The sequence below is a fragment of the Corvus kubaryi genome, unplaced genomic scaffold, assembly GCF_017639235.1.
Source record: "Corvus kubaryi isolate FWS band 111438036 unplaced genomic scaffold, C.kubaryi_AGA036_p1.0 37272, whole genome shotgun sequence".
Taxonomy (NCBI): Eukaryota; Metazoa; Chordata; class Aves; order Passeriformes; family Corvidae; genus Corvus; species Corvus kubaryi.
The window spans coordinates 312,020-329,316 of record NW_024581084.1 but is presented as its reverse complement, the minus strand read 5'-3'; the positions used below and the strand labels follow the sequence as shown (position 1 = coordinate 329,316).

General features: G+C 46.7%; 1 protein-coding gene across 1 annotated transcript; it reads left to right on the top strand.

Moving 5' to 3' along the window:
• Window positions 1-9,988, top strand: CACNG1 (calcium voltage-gated channel auxiliary subunit gamma 1). The gene is made up of 4 exons (XM_042025480.1): window positions 1-405; window positions 5,998-6,072; window positions 8,170-8,307; window positions 9,025-9,988. The coding sequence occupies exons 1-4, from the start codon at window positions 165-167 to the stop codon at window positions 9,249-9,251; spliced, it is 681 nt and encodes a 226-aa protein (XP_041881414.1). The 5' UTR covers window positions 1-164; the 3' UTR covers window positions 9,252-9,988.
• Window positions 9,989-17,297: the final 7,309 nt, after the last annotated feature.

The following is a 17,297-nucleotide window of genomic DNA, read 5'->3' as shown; positions in this document are numbered from 1 at the left end:
GGACGGGGCGAAAGCTGAGCTGTGCATTGGGAGCCTCCTGACACAGCCCAGCAGCTGCCTGCGGCCCCGGGGCTGACATTTCCAGGCATTTAGATGCGCCAGGATTTCGGGAGCCCTCGCGAATCCCCCGCCGCGCTCCGTCGGGAGCGCCGGTCCGGAGCGGGATGGACGAGAGCAAACCCCTGAAGGTCCGGCTGACGTTCTCCGTGATCTTGGTGGGCATCTCGCTGCTCTTCGCAGCCGTAGTGACTGACCACTGGGCCGTGCTCAGCCCCAGTGTGGAGAAAAACACCACCACTTGCGAGGCGGCTCATTTCGGGCTCTGGAGACTCTGCACCAAACGGATTTTCATGCAGGAGCAAGGTCTCAAAGAGAAGAGCTGTGGGCCCATCAGCTTGCCAGGAGGTACGTGAGCATGCACGGGAGAAAGTACCAGAACTCACACCAGGCTTTGCTTAGCAGGCTGGAGGACATGGCAGAAGGGAAAATAGGCACTGCATTTGGGATGGGGTGCATGGGGCTGTTTTCATGTTGGTCTGCAAACACACCTCGTTGCCAATCCCTCCTGCCGGGAGCTGCTTTGCTGTGTTGCCTTGCACATCTGTCTGTGACCATATTTGAGTCTCCCATGCAGCAGCAACAGTGGCGGGGAGAAGGGGAGGAGGATTGGGCACAGTGGGAATCACAAAGGGAAATTGGGATGGAGGGAATCTTGCTGAACCCCAGCCAAGGGTCCTACAGGCATGTTGACAGCAGCAGGCAAGAGAGAGGATTTATGGGTCCACCAAACACAGCCGGATCTTAGGATTTCCAGATCCATATAATCCCAGAGGAACAGCCCATCCACGGTGGGCACTGGGTTATCTCTGAGCTTTTCCAGTAACAGCCATTCCTCAGGGCAGGGAGGGAGAGGGACCTGCAGGATAGTTTGTCAATCTCCAGAAAAAGAGTCATAAATGGAGTTTGAATCAATTTCTCAAGGACTTAGGGGGAGCCTCCTCACCTCTCACCAGAGGCACCTGCTCTCACACACATCTCCACCTCCAGTTCAATCGATGGGCAGGGCAGCGGGCACAGCAGCTTTCCGGGAAGGCTGCTCCATTCCCATGGTTAAAGGAGCTCATTATATTTTTGCTGATTGCCAAGTCAGCAACATCTGTGCTGTTTGCACTAATACACTCCCTCTGTGACTGAGCCACGCTGCTTTTTTAGAAGGCTTATAGGGTACTGGATGCTTTCCAGAATAGAAATAACAGGATTGCCTTCATGTTAGACTCATTGCTTGAAATGAAATATATGTTAACATACACTTGAAAATTTCCTGTGAAAAATCTTCCTGCTTGGGCTGACTGTATATTGCCTGTATTACTGCAATCCTTTATCTCTTTGGCCAAATTACATATTCTGAGGAGAGGAGCTGAGCCCTCAGCACGTGGATCTGCCTCTAATCAAACTTGGGAGTGTGTCATCCATATGCTTAATGTCTCTCAGGAAGGTACTTACGTGCCTAGAGATGTATTCCTCGCTGCATGCCTTCCCCCGCACATAGAGAACTCCCACAAAAGGAAAAACAATAGAAATTGGTGGATAAACAGCAAAACTGCATGACCATGGGGTAAATATAAAACTCATAAATATCCAGCTGTCTGCACAAAGCAAATTCACAGGCAGGGCACAGAAAAGCAGCCACTATCTTTGACAGACATCAGCATGTGCTTGCACAGACATTGAATCACATCCTAGTGCCGCGTTCCGCCAGGCACAGAGTAACTGGGAATTATGGAGGGGCTGGACTGTCCCCCACACCAGAGCTGGTTCATCCAGTTTTTAAAGATATTTGGGAATTTGGATGATAGCCTGCATCATAATCATGTTCCAAAGGGTGAAATTCACACCTCAATTATAACATAAATACCCTCATCCCTGTTCTAGTCAGGAAAGGATCAGAGCAAGGGGAGGGGAGCAGAGCCCTGGGGCTGGGGCTGCCGAGCGAGGCTGCAGCTGCACGGCTCCTGTTAGATTGATTTCACACTTCTGGGAAGGGATGTCAGCAGGGAAACACCAGGGTTGTGAAACCTGCAGCAGCCGAGAAAATGTGAATGAACAAATGCACAGTAAAAGTGCAGATGCGGGTGCTGCTTTTCCTGAAAATCATGAGACATAACCAGACTTTACTGCCAGGACTGGGAAAGAGGCATCAAAATTTATCACTGAATTAATAACCATTTACTAGTCGCTCCCTGTGGAGAAAATGGATGGCATGATTAATGTTATTTATGAGGTTTTGAGCTCAGCAGTGCAAAGTGGGGAGGATGACTTGGCTTGCAGTCCACAAAGCAGGGCTGTGATTTAGGCAGAGCTTTAAAATTTTACAGCACCCATCCGAGGGTGTTGACAAATTGAAAAGGGTTCAGCATCCTGCTGTAACAAACAAAAAGATCAGGGAGATGTTTGTTAAAACCAGGCAAATTCAGATTAATACTGAGACATTTTTAACTGTGGTCGGTGGGCACTGGGGCATTTTACTACCAGCTGTAAACGGAGTTTGGCGTCACTGCCTGTAACTCCAGTGCTGGTGCTGTCCTGAAAACTGGCTCCTGTGCTCTGAGCAGTAGCAGGGATGTTCAACAGCTTAAACAGGTCCTTGTAAATACAAGAACCTGAGTGCAGGCAACTGGAGAGGAGAAGTGCTTGAGCAAATGGGTTGTCAGCAGGGCTGCCTGTTCCCTGTTACAAGGGACTCACTCTGCAAGACAGGTGTGAAATTAAACTGCTTGGAGAGACCATCTCCAAAACTCTGTGTGTGTCAAAGGCCTCATTGGCCAGGTCAGAGCCCAAGGCCTGCCCCCCTCCACTGCTCAGCCCTCACCTTAACGCCTGCTCTAAAGTCCTGTCTCCCAAACTCATCACAAGTGGAAAGCCCACACTAAAATCCCAGATTTTCTAACCATCCATCCTGCCACAAACCCCCCATTCTCTGTCCATCTCAGGTTCCAGAGCAGGGTGGGCTCTAGCCCTTTCCCAGCCTGTCACTCCAATTCTTACAGGGGAAGCTGCCACCCAAAACTCTGCATGGCCCAAACATCTCATCATCTTTCCACCCCTTCTTCCCCCACAAAGTCTCCAAATTGCATCTCCCCAAGGTTCAACCACAGTTCAGTGGGCTTGCACTTCTCTTGCATCCCATGCCCGCATCCAGGAGCGATGGATCTGAACGGCAGGGAGCAGGAAGGCTGTGAGGGGGTGACTTGGAGGGGTGAGGACACTGTGATAAACCACATTACAACCCTGAAGTTCATGCGACCACAGAGCCCCTGGACTGTCCCCATCAGCACGCTGGGGTGACCTCGTGGCAGAGATAATGCAACTGGGGTGGAGAGAAAAAAGATTACCACAAAATGTTCATCCATTATCAACCCCAGTGTAAATCCTATCTGTTATGGAAATGTGCTGTGACATAAATGGGCTTTTCTCTTATTCATGATGGCACCAGAGTCACTGCAGTGCCTTGGTTCTGATGAATAACACACTTGTTGAAACAGATATCCCCAGCTCAACAGAGCATGGAACCATCTTAGAACTGAAAACAATTCAGCATTTCACCAAAATCAGTCTAGTTATATTTTCCCACAACAAGCACATTTTCCAAAAACACCAACCCACCTCGGTGATGACCCCTTTTATCATACCTTGGCAGAGCTTTGCTAAGGGCCACAAAGGACAGAGGCAGCTCCATCTCCTGCAGGCAAGTCCAACTCTGAAAGGTTTATGAGAATGGAGGGTGGACTGAGCTGGTTTGGTTCCCCTGCAGTGGACACAGAGCTATGTGCTCCCACCACACCAAGTCTGGATGCCTCCACCTTTGTATCACATGCTTGGGGACTCCTTTGAGTTCAGGCTCTTTAAAGAATTAATGAAAAGCTAAACCAAACAATCCCAAATAAAGCATCCCAGACACAATGCTCAGCCTCAGCCACCACTGAATTGCTGGTGGAGGCACACAACCACTGCTTTGAGGCTCAAAATTCATGATTAGAATCACAGAGGCTGAGATCAAATATATTTCTTCCAGTCATTTGCAAGGATAATAAAGAACAGGTCAGGAGATGCAAGAGCTAAACATTAACCTCATCTCTAGCAAGAAGAATCTGCAGATGAAATAAAAGTCAGCTTATAAACTTAAGTAGATAAGAGTGTCTCAAAGGAATCTTCCACTAACAGGCCCAAAAATGCTGCTTTGCAATTACCTATCTCCTGGGAGACGGAAAATGAATCCTCCCTGAGTCACTTACTCCAGCAGCCGCCATTTACATGACAGAAAAAACCCACAAGAACCAACAGGTAGAATACAGGGATCTTCTGCCAGAGGAATTAATGCTGTAACGAACCACTGAAATGCTCTCTGCCCACAGGCAGAAACCCACAGCAGTCCCTGCATGGTGCTGCACCCAGCCTGGCTCAGGCTTCCCCCTGTGCTGGAGCAGCCTGTCTCAGCCTGGATGTGGAGAGGCTTCCCCACAGCATCTTCTGGAAGCTGGTGCTAACTCCATTATTTAATGGAAGCAACGCTGGCCTTAACCAAGGGGTGCCTATTTTTTGTGTTTCGGGCAGCCTTTGCTCAATTTCCTGGGCCATTGGGAGCCCCCCTGGCTGCCCAAGAGGTGCTGGGCAGGTGCTGAGCATGTCCCCCCCCCCCCCAACCCAGCTCAGCAGAAGGGCACAGTTGGGGCTGGCACTGCTCAGCATGTCTCCACCAGTGCACCCTTCCAGCCAAATTCCTGGTGAGCAACTGTTCTCCCAGCTCCACACCCCTTCAAACCCTCAATTAAATCAGTTATAAATAGCAAGAACACCCTCCACCCTTACCCTGCTGCTGCCAAAGATCCGAGTCAGCAGGTCCTCACCAGACCCCATCCTCCTGGGAGGCTGAGGCTGGAAGTCTCTTGTGAGTCTGCTGACAGCAGTGACATTGCTCCCCTGGCTGGCCCTCACCAAGCTGAGGAGGAAAAAGGATCGTGGCCATCAAGAGACTCAGCTAACAACCTCCCTTGTCCCCATATCCCCCTGCCCCATAGTCCTGATCCCTGATCACTTCTCAACCCCCCTATGAACACCCCATACCTGGCACTGTGCTCATGTGAAGTCCAGACAGAGGAACTTCATAAAGCTCCCTCTATCTAACTCTGCTGTCGTACCAAATTACCTTAATAGGCTGCTCTGATGGGATCAAACTTAGACAAAGCCTGGCATGAGAGCCTCTTTGCCCTTGGCTCCTACGGCCTACCCTTCCCTGGGCAACTGCTTGGGCTTCAAAAAGCTTTGGTCTTTTTTTACTTTTGTCTTTTTTTACTGAAAGACAAAAAAAAATGCTCTCAGCATCTCTATCTTAGTAAAACACCATGTGCTTTGCTGCATTGCAGCAGCCTCATCTCTGGGACCCCCATATCAGCAACTCCTGCATGCAGCAAAACCCCCCCAACTGCTACACAGGGATCTGGGAGCTGCAGGAGGGAAGAGCTGGGAGGGAGAGGTGGATGCGAACACCCCATCCTCCCTTTTTGGACTCCAAGGTCACCACACCCCAATGGGGTAATGCCACTGTGGGTGGGTTGGTGAGGGAGGAGAACTGCCAGCTCAGCTCTCGGCATGGCAGGTCACATCCCCAGGAAATGCTGCAACACCGAGAGGAAGAAACGTGATGGCCAAAGACAGAATGAGAAAAATCATCTCTAATTCGTATTTTAAACAGAAGAGCAATCAGCTCTGAGAGGGATACAAAAGGTATCAGAGGGGCTTCAGCCTTGTCCATGCTGGAGCCTGGTGTCCTCATCTGCTCCTGAGGAAATCAGATCCAACTCTAGTTCCTCGGTATCACCAAGGGTAGGGAGCCTCAAAACCACTGCAAGTTTGGTACATCAATAAAAAGCTAATTGACTTCTACTTTATTATATCAGAGGTTTCCAAGCACACAAAATTGAATTTTCTTTTCTCTTTCAGACCACAACTGCTCCTACTTCAAGCACTTCACTCCAGGAGAGACCTCGGAGATATTTGAAGTAACCACCCAGAAAGGTAAGAATGATAACAGAAGAATATTTTCCTAATGTTGGATGAAGTGATGGGCACATAAGATCTAATGGAAAGGGGTCCCCAGAATGAGGGTTCAGCCCTGGTTCCACTGAAAGCAGCAGAATTTCTAACAGGCATCATCAGCTGGGAAAAATGTGGAAAATGCCCTGGACAAGGTCAAATCCCAGCTTCCTGGGGACAATTATTTTTATATATGATCACACTCATAAACATGATTTTACATAAGTTGTCCGACAAATATATAACAATGTCAATATGCAGGAAAACTGCAAGAAGTCCTTTCAGCATAAAAATGACTTCACAACATTGGCACTATCCATGACACTGAGCCTTTGCCATCAAAGGGGAAGATATTAATAAAACCTAAATGAAAAAATCATAGCCCAAGCAGAGTCTTGACCCTGAAAAGAAGTGCAGAGGCTCTCTGAAGACCATTAGGAATTTTATGCTTCATATTGATTTTATATGAAAGTCATGTAAAAAATAGAGCTATCGATGGATGGAAGGAACAGGGATCCTACAAAGACATGAACTGTCAGTGTTTACAGCAAAATAGTCTTTCATGGACAAGTTTCACATTTTTAATAAGTCCAAATATTTTGAGGGCTCCCGTAAAATGCTCCTCTCTCTTTCTCATCCTCTCTTTGAGAACAAATTCCTTCCTAGTTTGCCACACAATGTATTTACTGTGGAAAATGTGAGCCAATGGTTATATTACATGTATTAATCTGCTTTGCTTCTAGTGGAAATTGTAATGGTGGAAAACCCTGAAGATAGGTTCCCTAAAAGAGTAGCTTCCTAAGACAGGAAAGACAGGAATTTTAACTGAATAGAAAAGCATATATTTGAGTCACCTGCTTTTGCTCACTTATCTGCTGTCTGATCCAGCCACCCAATCTTCAGAATGCACCCAATGCCTTCAGGGCAATGAAGAAAAAAATCAGGAAGAATTTCTTCTTCAGAAAAAAAAAAAAATCAGGAAGAATTTCTTGTCTTTGGGGCAAAAAGAAAATCTGAAGCCCAGCAAACAATTTTACAACGAAATGAACACTTTCAGGCAGTTCCAGCACAGGGAAAAGAGAAACAGTTAGAAAATTATAGTAAAACAGAGATACAAAAAGCAGTAAGAACAAAGAGTGAGCTGCTCTTCCTCTTCACAGAAATAGCTCATTTGGATGGGAGCTAATTAGTAACAGGCAAAAAAATTCTTCATGATTTTGCCTGGGAGATATTTTTTTTAATGGCTTGAAAGGCAAATATCATCAGGCAATGTGATGTTCATGCATGGCTACATGTGTTAAATATTAAACTAATCTGAAAACGAACACAACATGCAAATGAAGGCCTGAATTACTCAATTAGCAACTCTCCCTCTCCACCCAGACACTGAGCTGTGCTGGGCTGGGGGAAGCGTCCAGGGCATGGCTTAGCAAAAACCAGGAGTTCTGGGGAAGGTTTAATCTTGTGCCCTGAAGAAGCTGGGTTTTCACAGCTGGAAATCATTGTTGTAAAGGAAAAGGAATAAAAATGACCTGTGCAAACACTTCACCCTTGGCCCACTTGGGTGCTGAACCTACAGAGCACTCGGCTCTCCATGCTCTGGGACAGCATCAGCACTGTGCACGGGCCAGGGCTCTGCAGAAAGCATGGAATAAAAATAGCAGAGGGCTGTCTATTTACTCCAGGAGCAGAGTGTGGGGTGATGTAAGGGACGAGAGCATGGAGCCCAGCAAGGCTTTAAACATTTACACGGCAGAGCCAAAGGGGCTCCAGCCCGGCGCTCCATCAGCCCCATACAGGTGAGCTGATGAGCAAAGGCGCCCTGGGCTTGCTCAGTAGGTGTTTAGAAAGTGTCTTCCCCTTCCTGCTCTGATTTTATACCCTCCACATTCAAAAGATACATGGCCAATACTTGCCCTTGTTTTCACTTGAGGGAAATAATTCACCAAAGCCACCTCGCCCCAGCCTCAGGAGTGCACGTATTTCAGAGTGAGCTGCTGCAACATCCCCACAGCTGATGGCAGCGGGCTCAAAATGTGCACACACCATCATTTTTGGTGTTTTTTTTCCCTTTGGCAGAATACAGCATTTCAGCTGCAGCCATTGCCATCTTCAGCGTTGGCTTTGCAATCATCGGGACGATCTGCATCCTCCTGTCTTTCAGGAAGAAGAGGGATTATCTGCTGAAGCCAGCATCTATGTTCTACACCTTCGCAGGTACGAGGAGGGCTGCTCGCATTTCTGCACTTGGTTCATAGGACAAGACAGAGAAACTTAAGATAGATCCAGGGGGAGGGAGACCCTTCTAAAAATGCCCTGAAAGCATTTTCTTCCTGGCCACAGACTACAGGTCCCCGTGTGGTGTGAGAACGTCCTGCTCAGCAGCTGGTCTGTATTTTCTCCAACCCCCTTTAAAAGTACATTCACTCCCTTCTAGTATATTCACTGCCAACCCCAGGCTGAACCAGGCACACACAATATTCTATCTCATTTATTAAGCCTCAAACCAACAAAATGGCTCAACAGGCCCAAAATACTCAACTGTCTCCCAAACACATGAAGACTGCACTTTTACATGAGCCAGGAATACCTTGACATGCCACAATGAGTGAAAGACAAGGGTGCAAATTGTCACCTCAATACAAAATCTTCTTCAACCTCTGAAAAAGCTCCCCAGGGAATGCAATTATTCCTCCCCCTCTTTGAGCTTCCCATCCAAGCCTGCCTAAGAGATCATGCTCAACAAGTCAGTGGCTGACCTGGGTTATGGCAGAGCTCTTGGCAGTTCTGAGCATTGGTTCCTTCAAACACTGAAGTCAGTGACTCACCTGTGAATCTCACTGCAGTTCCTGTATGCAAAACAACAGATGAAGCAGTTAATTAAGGATGAAGAATTGACAGCTGATTCAACCCACTGCTCCTATCTTCCTTCAGGTCTCTGCATTATCATCTCTGTTGAAGTCATGAGACAATCCGTGAAGAGGATGATTGACAGCAAGGAGACAGCCTGGATCAAGTACAGTTACTCCTGGTCCTTCGCCTGTGCCTGCACCTCCTTTGTGCTGCTCTTCGTCTGTGGCATCGCCCTCCTCCTTATCGCGCTGCCCCGCTTCCCCCAGAACCCCTGGGAGACCTGCATGGATGCAGAACCGGAGCACTGATGTTCCCTGCACCCATGAAAAAATCCAGAAAGTGTTCTGAAAAGATTAGTATTTTTTAAAATGTCTGGGTCTCACTACACAATGTGAGTCATTACTGAACCAAGGCATGTTCGATTGCAATTGTTGCTTTCTTTTTCTTTTCCTCTCTTTTTTTCCTTTCTTTTTTCTCTCTTTTTTGATTCTTTTTTTTCTTTTTCTTTTTTTAAGAAAGCAGAAAGACCATTCAACACTACCATGGGTGTATGTGAATGGCACTGCTCTGTTCCAATTTGGGGCTGACCTGTGCTGATGCAGTTGAGGGGAAATCTGTGTCGGAGACAGCTTTATGATGGAGAAGATGTTTGGTGTAGTTGGGCATAGATCCATGAGGGATATCAGGCTTTTATACTTTGCTTGGTCAGAGAGAGACTCTGTGGGGAGTCAATGTCCCCATTCATGTCATTACTCCTCTCCTTCCCTCAGAAAGGTTAGCTTGTGTCTCCAGAATAAGTTGGAGATCCTTATGCTCTTCTATTAAACTGTTAACATTTGATATAAAAACAAAACAGAACTTTGTGTAGCATTGGGATAAAAATCCCCCCTCCAAATTTACACCCTGCAGTTCCATTGTTTTAAATCAAGCTTAAAACCCCACAAAACAGAGTCTTTCGTTTTGCTTAAACTTCAATGGCAAAGCCAAGAAGTACTGAACATGAAGAGTGATATTTTCCTTTAATAAAAAGCATAATCTTCCAGTAGCATGATTTTCTGGAAAATTATTTTGATGGATGAATCACTTGGCCCATCAGATTCTGCCAGGTCCATGACAACAGTGCAGTGCTGGGTGGTGTTTGCTGCATGGAGCTCTCATTTGTTCCCCAGGAGTGGCTTTTTAAGAGCACCCTGCTTTGCACACTGCACACGTGTACATAAAGCTACATATCATGAAAAATCCTTCAAGGCAGCTGCCGAGATGGAAAGGACTCAGCCTGAAAGAGCCGGGAGAGGCAGCCCTGAGAACACCCTGCCGGTGCCTCGCTGCTGCTGCTGCTGCTGCAGAAGCACAGACCCCAGGCAGTGCTGGGGGATGCTGCGGGCACTGCTTTGTTGCTGAGAGCCTGCAGGGCTCTGCCACAGCTGCCTGAAGCACTGGGGGGGCTGGGAGTCCTCCAGTCCAACCATCTGCAGCACTGGGCGTCCCCCAGTCTCACACGCTCACCCAGCCCTCCAGCCAAGCCCTTTTCACCCTCATGGTCCCCCCAGCACCAAGAGGTGGGGTGTTGTTTTTTGGGTTTTTTTGCAGTTCAATTTTCAGAATCTGCTCAGCATTCTCCCCCCAAGCAGGAAAAAGTACATAGTTTACAGGGTACTCTTTTCACCCGGTAATTTAAAAATCAGGAGAAAGGGGAACTGAAGTGGCCTTCCCTCTGTGTTTAGCTGTCCACAATCCTAAAGAAAACCAGAATTCTTAACAGAAAATCTCTGGTCAATTTGAAGAGGTCTGAAATCATGGCATGTTCAGACATTTGGAGAAATTCCCCAGCAATTCAGTGCTGGCTCAAGGGGCTGCCCTTGGCCCTGCCGTTGGGGTGGGCTGAGCCCCAGCAGCCCCAGCCAGACTCAGGCTCATCTCCATTTTCCCCACTAGCAGAGTGGCAGCAAGAACAGAAGCCTTTTGTGAAGTTGCATTAATGTTTTTCAAGGCCTTAGGAGTTGAAAAACACTACAAATACATATATTATAAAGTTTGGGGATAAAGCACGCATTGGTGCTCAGATCTGAGTGTGAGCTGAGGAGCTCTGCTTGTCTCTCATCATGAGAGACAACGGCAAGTCTTCACGTTGTCACAGAACCACTCTGAAATGCTAAATGGTTTTGAAATCTTATTTTTGGGTACAGAGCTGACATCCTGAATTTGCATTTTCATTGTTCAGGAAAACAGAGGCTAGTTTCTAGGGAGATCCTTTACATGCAACAACAAAAAGGGAAGTAGTCGGTGTGACCCCCAGGGTGGCTGACCCCAGGCTGGGACATCCAAACCTACACAGCAAAGATTAATCTAAGCAGAGCAACTGGCAGGAACAACAGCATTCCCAGCTCAGCAATCATCATCATCATCACCTCAGACATGGCATGGGTTGAGATAAGCAAGGTTTGGGGACAGGGAGCTGAGTTTGTCACCCCATGCTGAGCAGTGACATGTCCTGTGTCCCTGGGAAGCCCTTCACCCATCCACACTTTTTCTGAAGTGCCATCCCTCTCTTTCAACACCTCTCCTGGGAGAAAGTAATTTCTAGGTGGGTTCTTATCCTGATGGGCCAACTTTTTGCCAGCTAAGACGCTGCTTAGCCCCGTTCCTGATATTCAAGAGTAAGACATTCACATTTCAGATAAACACACCCTGAAACCCATCTCCTGCACGCTCCTGATCCGCTTCATCCAAGTCTCAGTGACGGCAATGGAAAGATTCCTGGTGAGTGCTGGTGTTTGGCCTGGATCCAAGGTTTTACAGTCTCTCTGGGCTCACTTTACTCATGAGTCAGAGAAAACACACAGCTCACGGCACCAAGATCCTACACTCACAGCCAGAGATCAGGCGGCTCAGCCAGATGCCTCCTAAAGCCCTTAAAATTCACTGAGTTTTATTCTCTTTCTGCTCCAGGCTGAGGCTTTGTGATCATTCCCTGCTTGTATGGTCCCTGTCAGACTGAGAAGACGCATGTGGATAACTTCATTTTCTTCCAGATATTAAGAACTGCTGAAGAGGGACCTGTCCATTAAATTGGTCGTTGGTTCTCACAGTGGGAAGGGCTCTGCTCCTGCAGCAGGTTTGTTCTGCCAGAGAGCTGATAATGTGTTTTAAGAGAGTTAATAAAAGCAATTGGCCTTCATAAAGGAAAGGGAATATAATATTGGAGAGGGGAGCTGTAACCAGTTTCAGTTTTCGTTCTCTCAGCTGAGCAAATAGCAGGGAAGAGCCACCAGAACCTCTGGACTGTACCATGAAAATGTGAAGGAAACATCCTCACCAGCAGGGAGTCACCAGAGCCAAATGGGGATGGGAACCTGGCTGCCACATATCCAACAGGAGCCCTCGTGGGTTTGGGACACAGCCAAAGAACTGAGTGGGAAACATGCACCAGAGAGAGGGAGAGGCAAAGCAATCTGCAGAACAAGGAACCACCAGCAGCCACCATGAAAACCTGAGCGTTGGTCCTGCCACTACCAGACCGACGGACACCTTCGGTGATGGGCCCCTTGGGCATTTGCCACTCCCTAATCCAACACCAGTGCCTGTCCCCTGCTCAGGACACCCACAGAGAGGTGCCCCAGGGCACTGCCCAAGTCACAGTGCTGAGATTTGGGCTGCTTTAGTCTGCCAAAGCCCAAGTGTTAAATCACAGTCAACGGAACAGAAGACGTGAAGGTTTTTGTTTATGTAAGATTTGCTGTGAGGCATGGAGAGAATCTGCTTCCCTTGTTTTTAAATGCTGTGTTGTGTGAATTTAATGTGCAGAAAAGGTGTCAGACAAGCAACCCTGAAGAAGAAAACTGCCTGTTTAGCAGCAAGCTGAGCTCTTGAACACCCTTCATCTGCAACGAGGTACTGCAGGCACAGCCCAGCACCAGCAGGCGGGGAGAGAAGAGCTCAGCACACAAGGCAGCACAGATGGGTGCACGAGAGAGGATTTCACTCAGAAATCCTGGTACACACCCCTATTTCTCCTGTAGTCCAAACCTGGAAAGTGCCAGCACATGCAGGATGCTCAGGTGTTTGATCACCCTGACTTAGTTTACAAAGCCACAGGTATTTACAAATTTACTTTGTTTTTTTCACTGATCCCTTTCCACTCTGTGACTTCCTTGTGGCTGTCACCTTTTTCTCCTCACTCTGACAGCTGTGGAAATGATTTCCAGGAAGTCCCAAAGATCTGGGAATTTTCCGCTCTGCAATGAGATCCCTGGCCCTGCTGCAAAGGAGCACTTTCTATCCTGGGCCTGACAGCTCTTGAGGAACACACCTGACACAGAAGTCAGGACTTCCACCCCTGGGGAGGACCCTGGGGATTCACATGGAGCCAGAGCTGCAGCTGGGCAGTCACATGCCAGGAACCTGACCATGGGAAGAAACTGTTAGAGAATAAATCTCAGCCTAAACTTCATTTAAAACGAGCTTCCACTGTCCACGGTGGGACAGTGCCCCTTGGAACACCACATTACTTTTTAACAACTACAGGAGCATTAGGCTGCTCTGTACCACAAAACACACAGAGCAGTGGGACCTGTTCTAAAAGCATCCATTCCAATTCCCCTTTCCATTGTCACCAAGGGACAAGAAAAGAGCATCGCAACTTTGCTTTGACTGAAGTAGAGGATGAGATTGCTGTTGCTTTGTCACACTTGATCGATGCTTAGGCTCCACTGAAGCTATTGAACATAAATTCAAGGCATGCAGACATCACGCATGCCCACTCTGCATCAGACACTGAGCTGCTTTGCTGCTTTCTACAAATGAATCCAGAGAAGGGAATAAACTTAGATTTCTGGACTATTTTCTATGTAACAGAAACAGCAGCACAATTCCGTTTGGCAAGGCTGCACCCCAGGCTCTGGCTCAGCTTCATGCCCAGTATCACCAGTCTCACTGGGAGCACCTCGATGGCTTTACAGCTGGTCTTGTTGAGGTATTTACCCTCCAGCAGGAAGCCAAGTCTTCTGGAAAAGGGACTCACAACATCTTTTAACCAGTCTTGGATAATTCACATCACAGAGCATTTTCTGTAATTTTGTCAGAAGCATCTATTAATCCATAATGAGGTAAAAGCTCCTCAACATTTCTCAGCTAAAGTTGCCAAAAAACTGACATTTCCATTGCTGCTGCTGAAAATCCTTTTAATTCTCTTGAATGGAAGAAAGAAACAAATTTAGAAGGATTCAGCCCTTGCTCTCTGACACAGCCAGCAAAAAGAGACTCGCACGAGTATTGCTACACCAACAGAAATAGCCCATATTTCATGTCAAGGAATACGATGTGCAAATTTTTATAGGCACCATAGATCATCACCATCTGTCTTGACAAGTTAATTGTCTGCAGTTTTTCTAGGAAAACTAGAAACTTTAAAAACTAACAAAACAAGTAAGTTGAAGGATGATATGGGCAGAGCATGAAGCATCGTGGGCTCATTGCCCTGGAAATGTGCAGGTTCTGATATGCCTGAGTTCTGTCTAAAAAGAATATTTGGAGTGGTCAAACACTGCTCTTGGTGCTACTTATAGCACTGGGTACTACATACATAGCAAAAGAATTGCTTATAGAGCATGATCTCTGCAAAAAAAACCAGCTGAACTTGACAAATCTGGGAACAAAGTATTAATTAATCTAAGGAGGGAATGGCACTCACAGGGTTGTTCACAGTCAGTGGCAGGACTCACATCCTGCAAAGGGCCAGCAACACCACAGCCCATACAATTAAAAATCCAGGACAAACTGTATTAGATGACAACCTCCAGGAGAAAATGTGGATGCTGGGACCTTGGTTCTAACCAGCCAGCTTTATGCAGAACAGCAACTTAGGAGCTGTCTTGTGGAAACGCCGAAAGCTGCCATGTGACCACAAAGCGGGATGGAGGGGAACTGTCCCTACAACCCACTCTGGGCTCCGAGGAGCTCAGCACTGCTGAGACACATCCTGGGGACACCCACTGCACTTCAGGGAGTAGCAGAGGACACCAGCACACCGTGGAGGGGCCCCCAGCACCCAGAGCACTAACGAAGAGAGACAGGGATGTGCCACAAAACCTCTGCCTGAGCCTGCCGGGTCCTTCAGGACAGGCTGGCAGCTGCAGGACCAGGGCCAGGAGCAATCCAGGCTGTGCACAAGCACATCCATGTCCCACACCATAACCCAGATGAGCCAGGACACCACAGGCAGGTCCTAGAGCGTCAGGAGGTGTGAATGTTACCTCAAAATCCAGCTCCAAGTCAGGCTGTGCTCACAGCAGAGCGGCATTACCTCCGGCTGCTCCTGACCTAGGATGGCCAAGTGGAAAGCTCGCAGTTTCGTAAGAATTCAGTCTTCAAATACACACAGAAAAACCTCCCAGCTGCCACTAAGTGGCTTTTTAAAGGGTGGAGGCTCTATTTGAATTGTAAAAAAAAAATATTTTTTTTTTAGAATCCAAATAATTTTTTTTTAAAATATTTCCCTTCATTCATTAGCTCTTATCATCACACTGACAACCTGCCATGAGGCATCCAGATTTTTCTCATGAAAAACTGGAATTAAAGAAAACAAACCCAGAAATTATCCTTTATATTAAATACAAGCTTACTAAATTTAGATCTGTCATTTAAATTTTCCACGGACAACAATGGCAGATTATTCCTGGACAAGGGGCATGGGATTTGGCACTAACTGAAGCATAAAAAGTCAAGGAGCCAAATGCCCAGTTGGTGCATATGCCCCAGCTTCCACTCATCTCCCTCAAATTGAGATAATTTACACAAAGTCAATTTTGAATTTTTGCTGTAATTGCAACAGGTCCATATTTACAGTGCAGCCTGAGCAGTGCCCACTGGAGCCATCTGTAAGGCTTAATTTCATTTTAATTAGAGTTTTATTCAAGCCCTAGGAGAGTTTAAAATACAGTTTTGGGGTTTTCTAAACATGACTTCAATAAACATTGGATAATTTGCTCCAAAAACCAAAGATCTCACTCAGGGCTGTATATGTGACATACAATGGCTAGACAAGACATTAAAAAAAAAAAAAATCTTTTGGAAAAAAACTAACTCTCAGAAATCCAAATGATTCATGACAAAGCTGTTAAATCAGATCATCTCTATCATATCATCCTCAAATTCCTGGGTGAGAGCACTTATGAAAATTTAGCACCAAAACCAGCTGGGGTTTTCATAAAGTTAAAGAACTGAAATTCTAAGTCAGAGAGAAAATGGGTTTTTATCTGTAATATTTTCAATGTAGATAAAATACCAGTGCAAAACAGAATAAAGTGTGGTGAGATGCAACCATCTCCCCTTAACTGATTGACAGATAGCAGTAAATTAACAAGTGATGTTTATTAGTTTAATATTCAATATTAATTGGTGAACAGAATCAAAAGGCTGCTCCACAGAACTGAGTGACTTTGAAACCCCTGAAATTACAAAATGCTGACTCGGGGACGTGAAGTGCATTGTATCCCCAACCTCTGCTCCTCCCTCCCTTGGATCCCCACCTCAGCTCTGCCAGTCCTGCTCCCCTCTCTGTTGGATCCCCAACTCTCTCCTCTCTCCACTGGATCCCCACCTCTGCTCTCTCCCAGGACTCTGCACAGAGCAGTGCTCAGGACACAGATCCATGGAGGAGAACTGACAGTTCTGCCAAAATACCAAATCTGAGGCAAACTCCACTGGGCCCCTGCCCAGCCCCTGCAGGCAAATTTCCCACAGACTGATTCCTGCAGCCAGCAGCTTGGCAAAAAATCCATTTAACAGCAGTTTTGCTTGAGTCAAGGTTGCAGAATTTGGCCTCTCCTCATTTTTGGGTCGTCTGGGTTCAATGCCCTGTGCTGAAGTGCTGAGCAGAACTTGGCAGGGGCTGTCCCCTCCCCAGCATTGTTTGTTTGGTATAACATTAGGAAATAAATTAATGAGTTACACGGGCTTTGCTTTACAGTAAAAAGAAGGAAAAAGGTTTTCAGGTAAGTTTCTGAAACATAACCCAGCAAAGAATTATAATAAAAAATTTATATGCAAACCTCTGCAGTGTACTGAGCTAAAATCAACCCCATTACATAATGACCCTTGTCTTACCACATGAATTCAAATGCAAAAAAATAAACCTGACTGATTGTAACCAGAGAAAAAATCTGATTGAACAGAGCAGCAGCCACTGCTCCCCTGTAAGGTGTCCCATGGACAGCTGCAAAAATCTGAAATCACCCCCACACAGCTCTAAAATTTCAATTCTCACAGGTAATTAAGTGGAGGAATTCTGAACTACACCTTGCCAGATTTAAAGTTACTTCAAGTTTAAAAGGAGGACTAAGGAGAAGTAAAGGAGA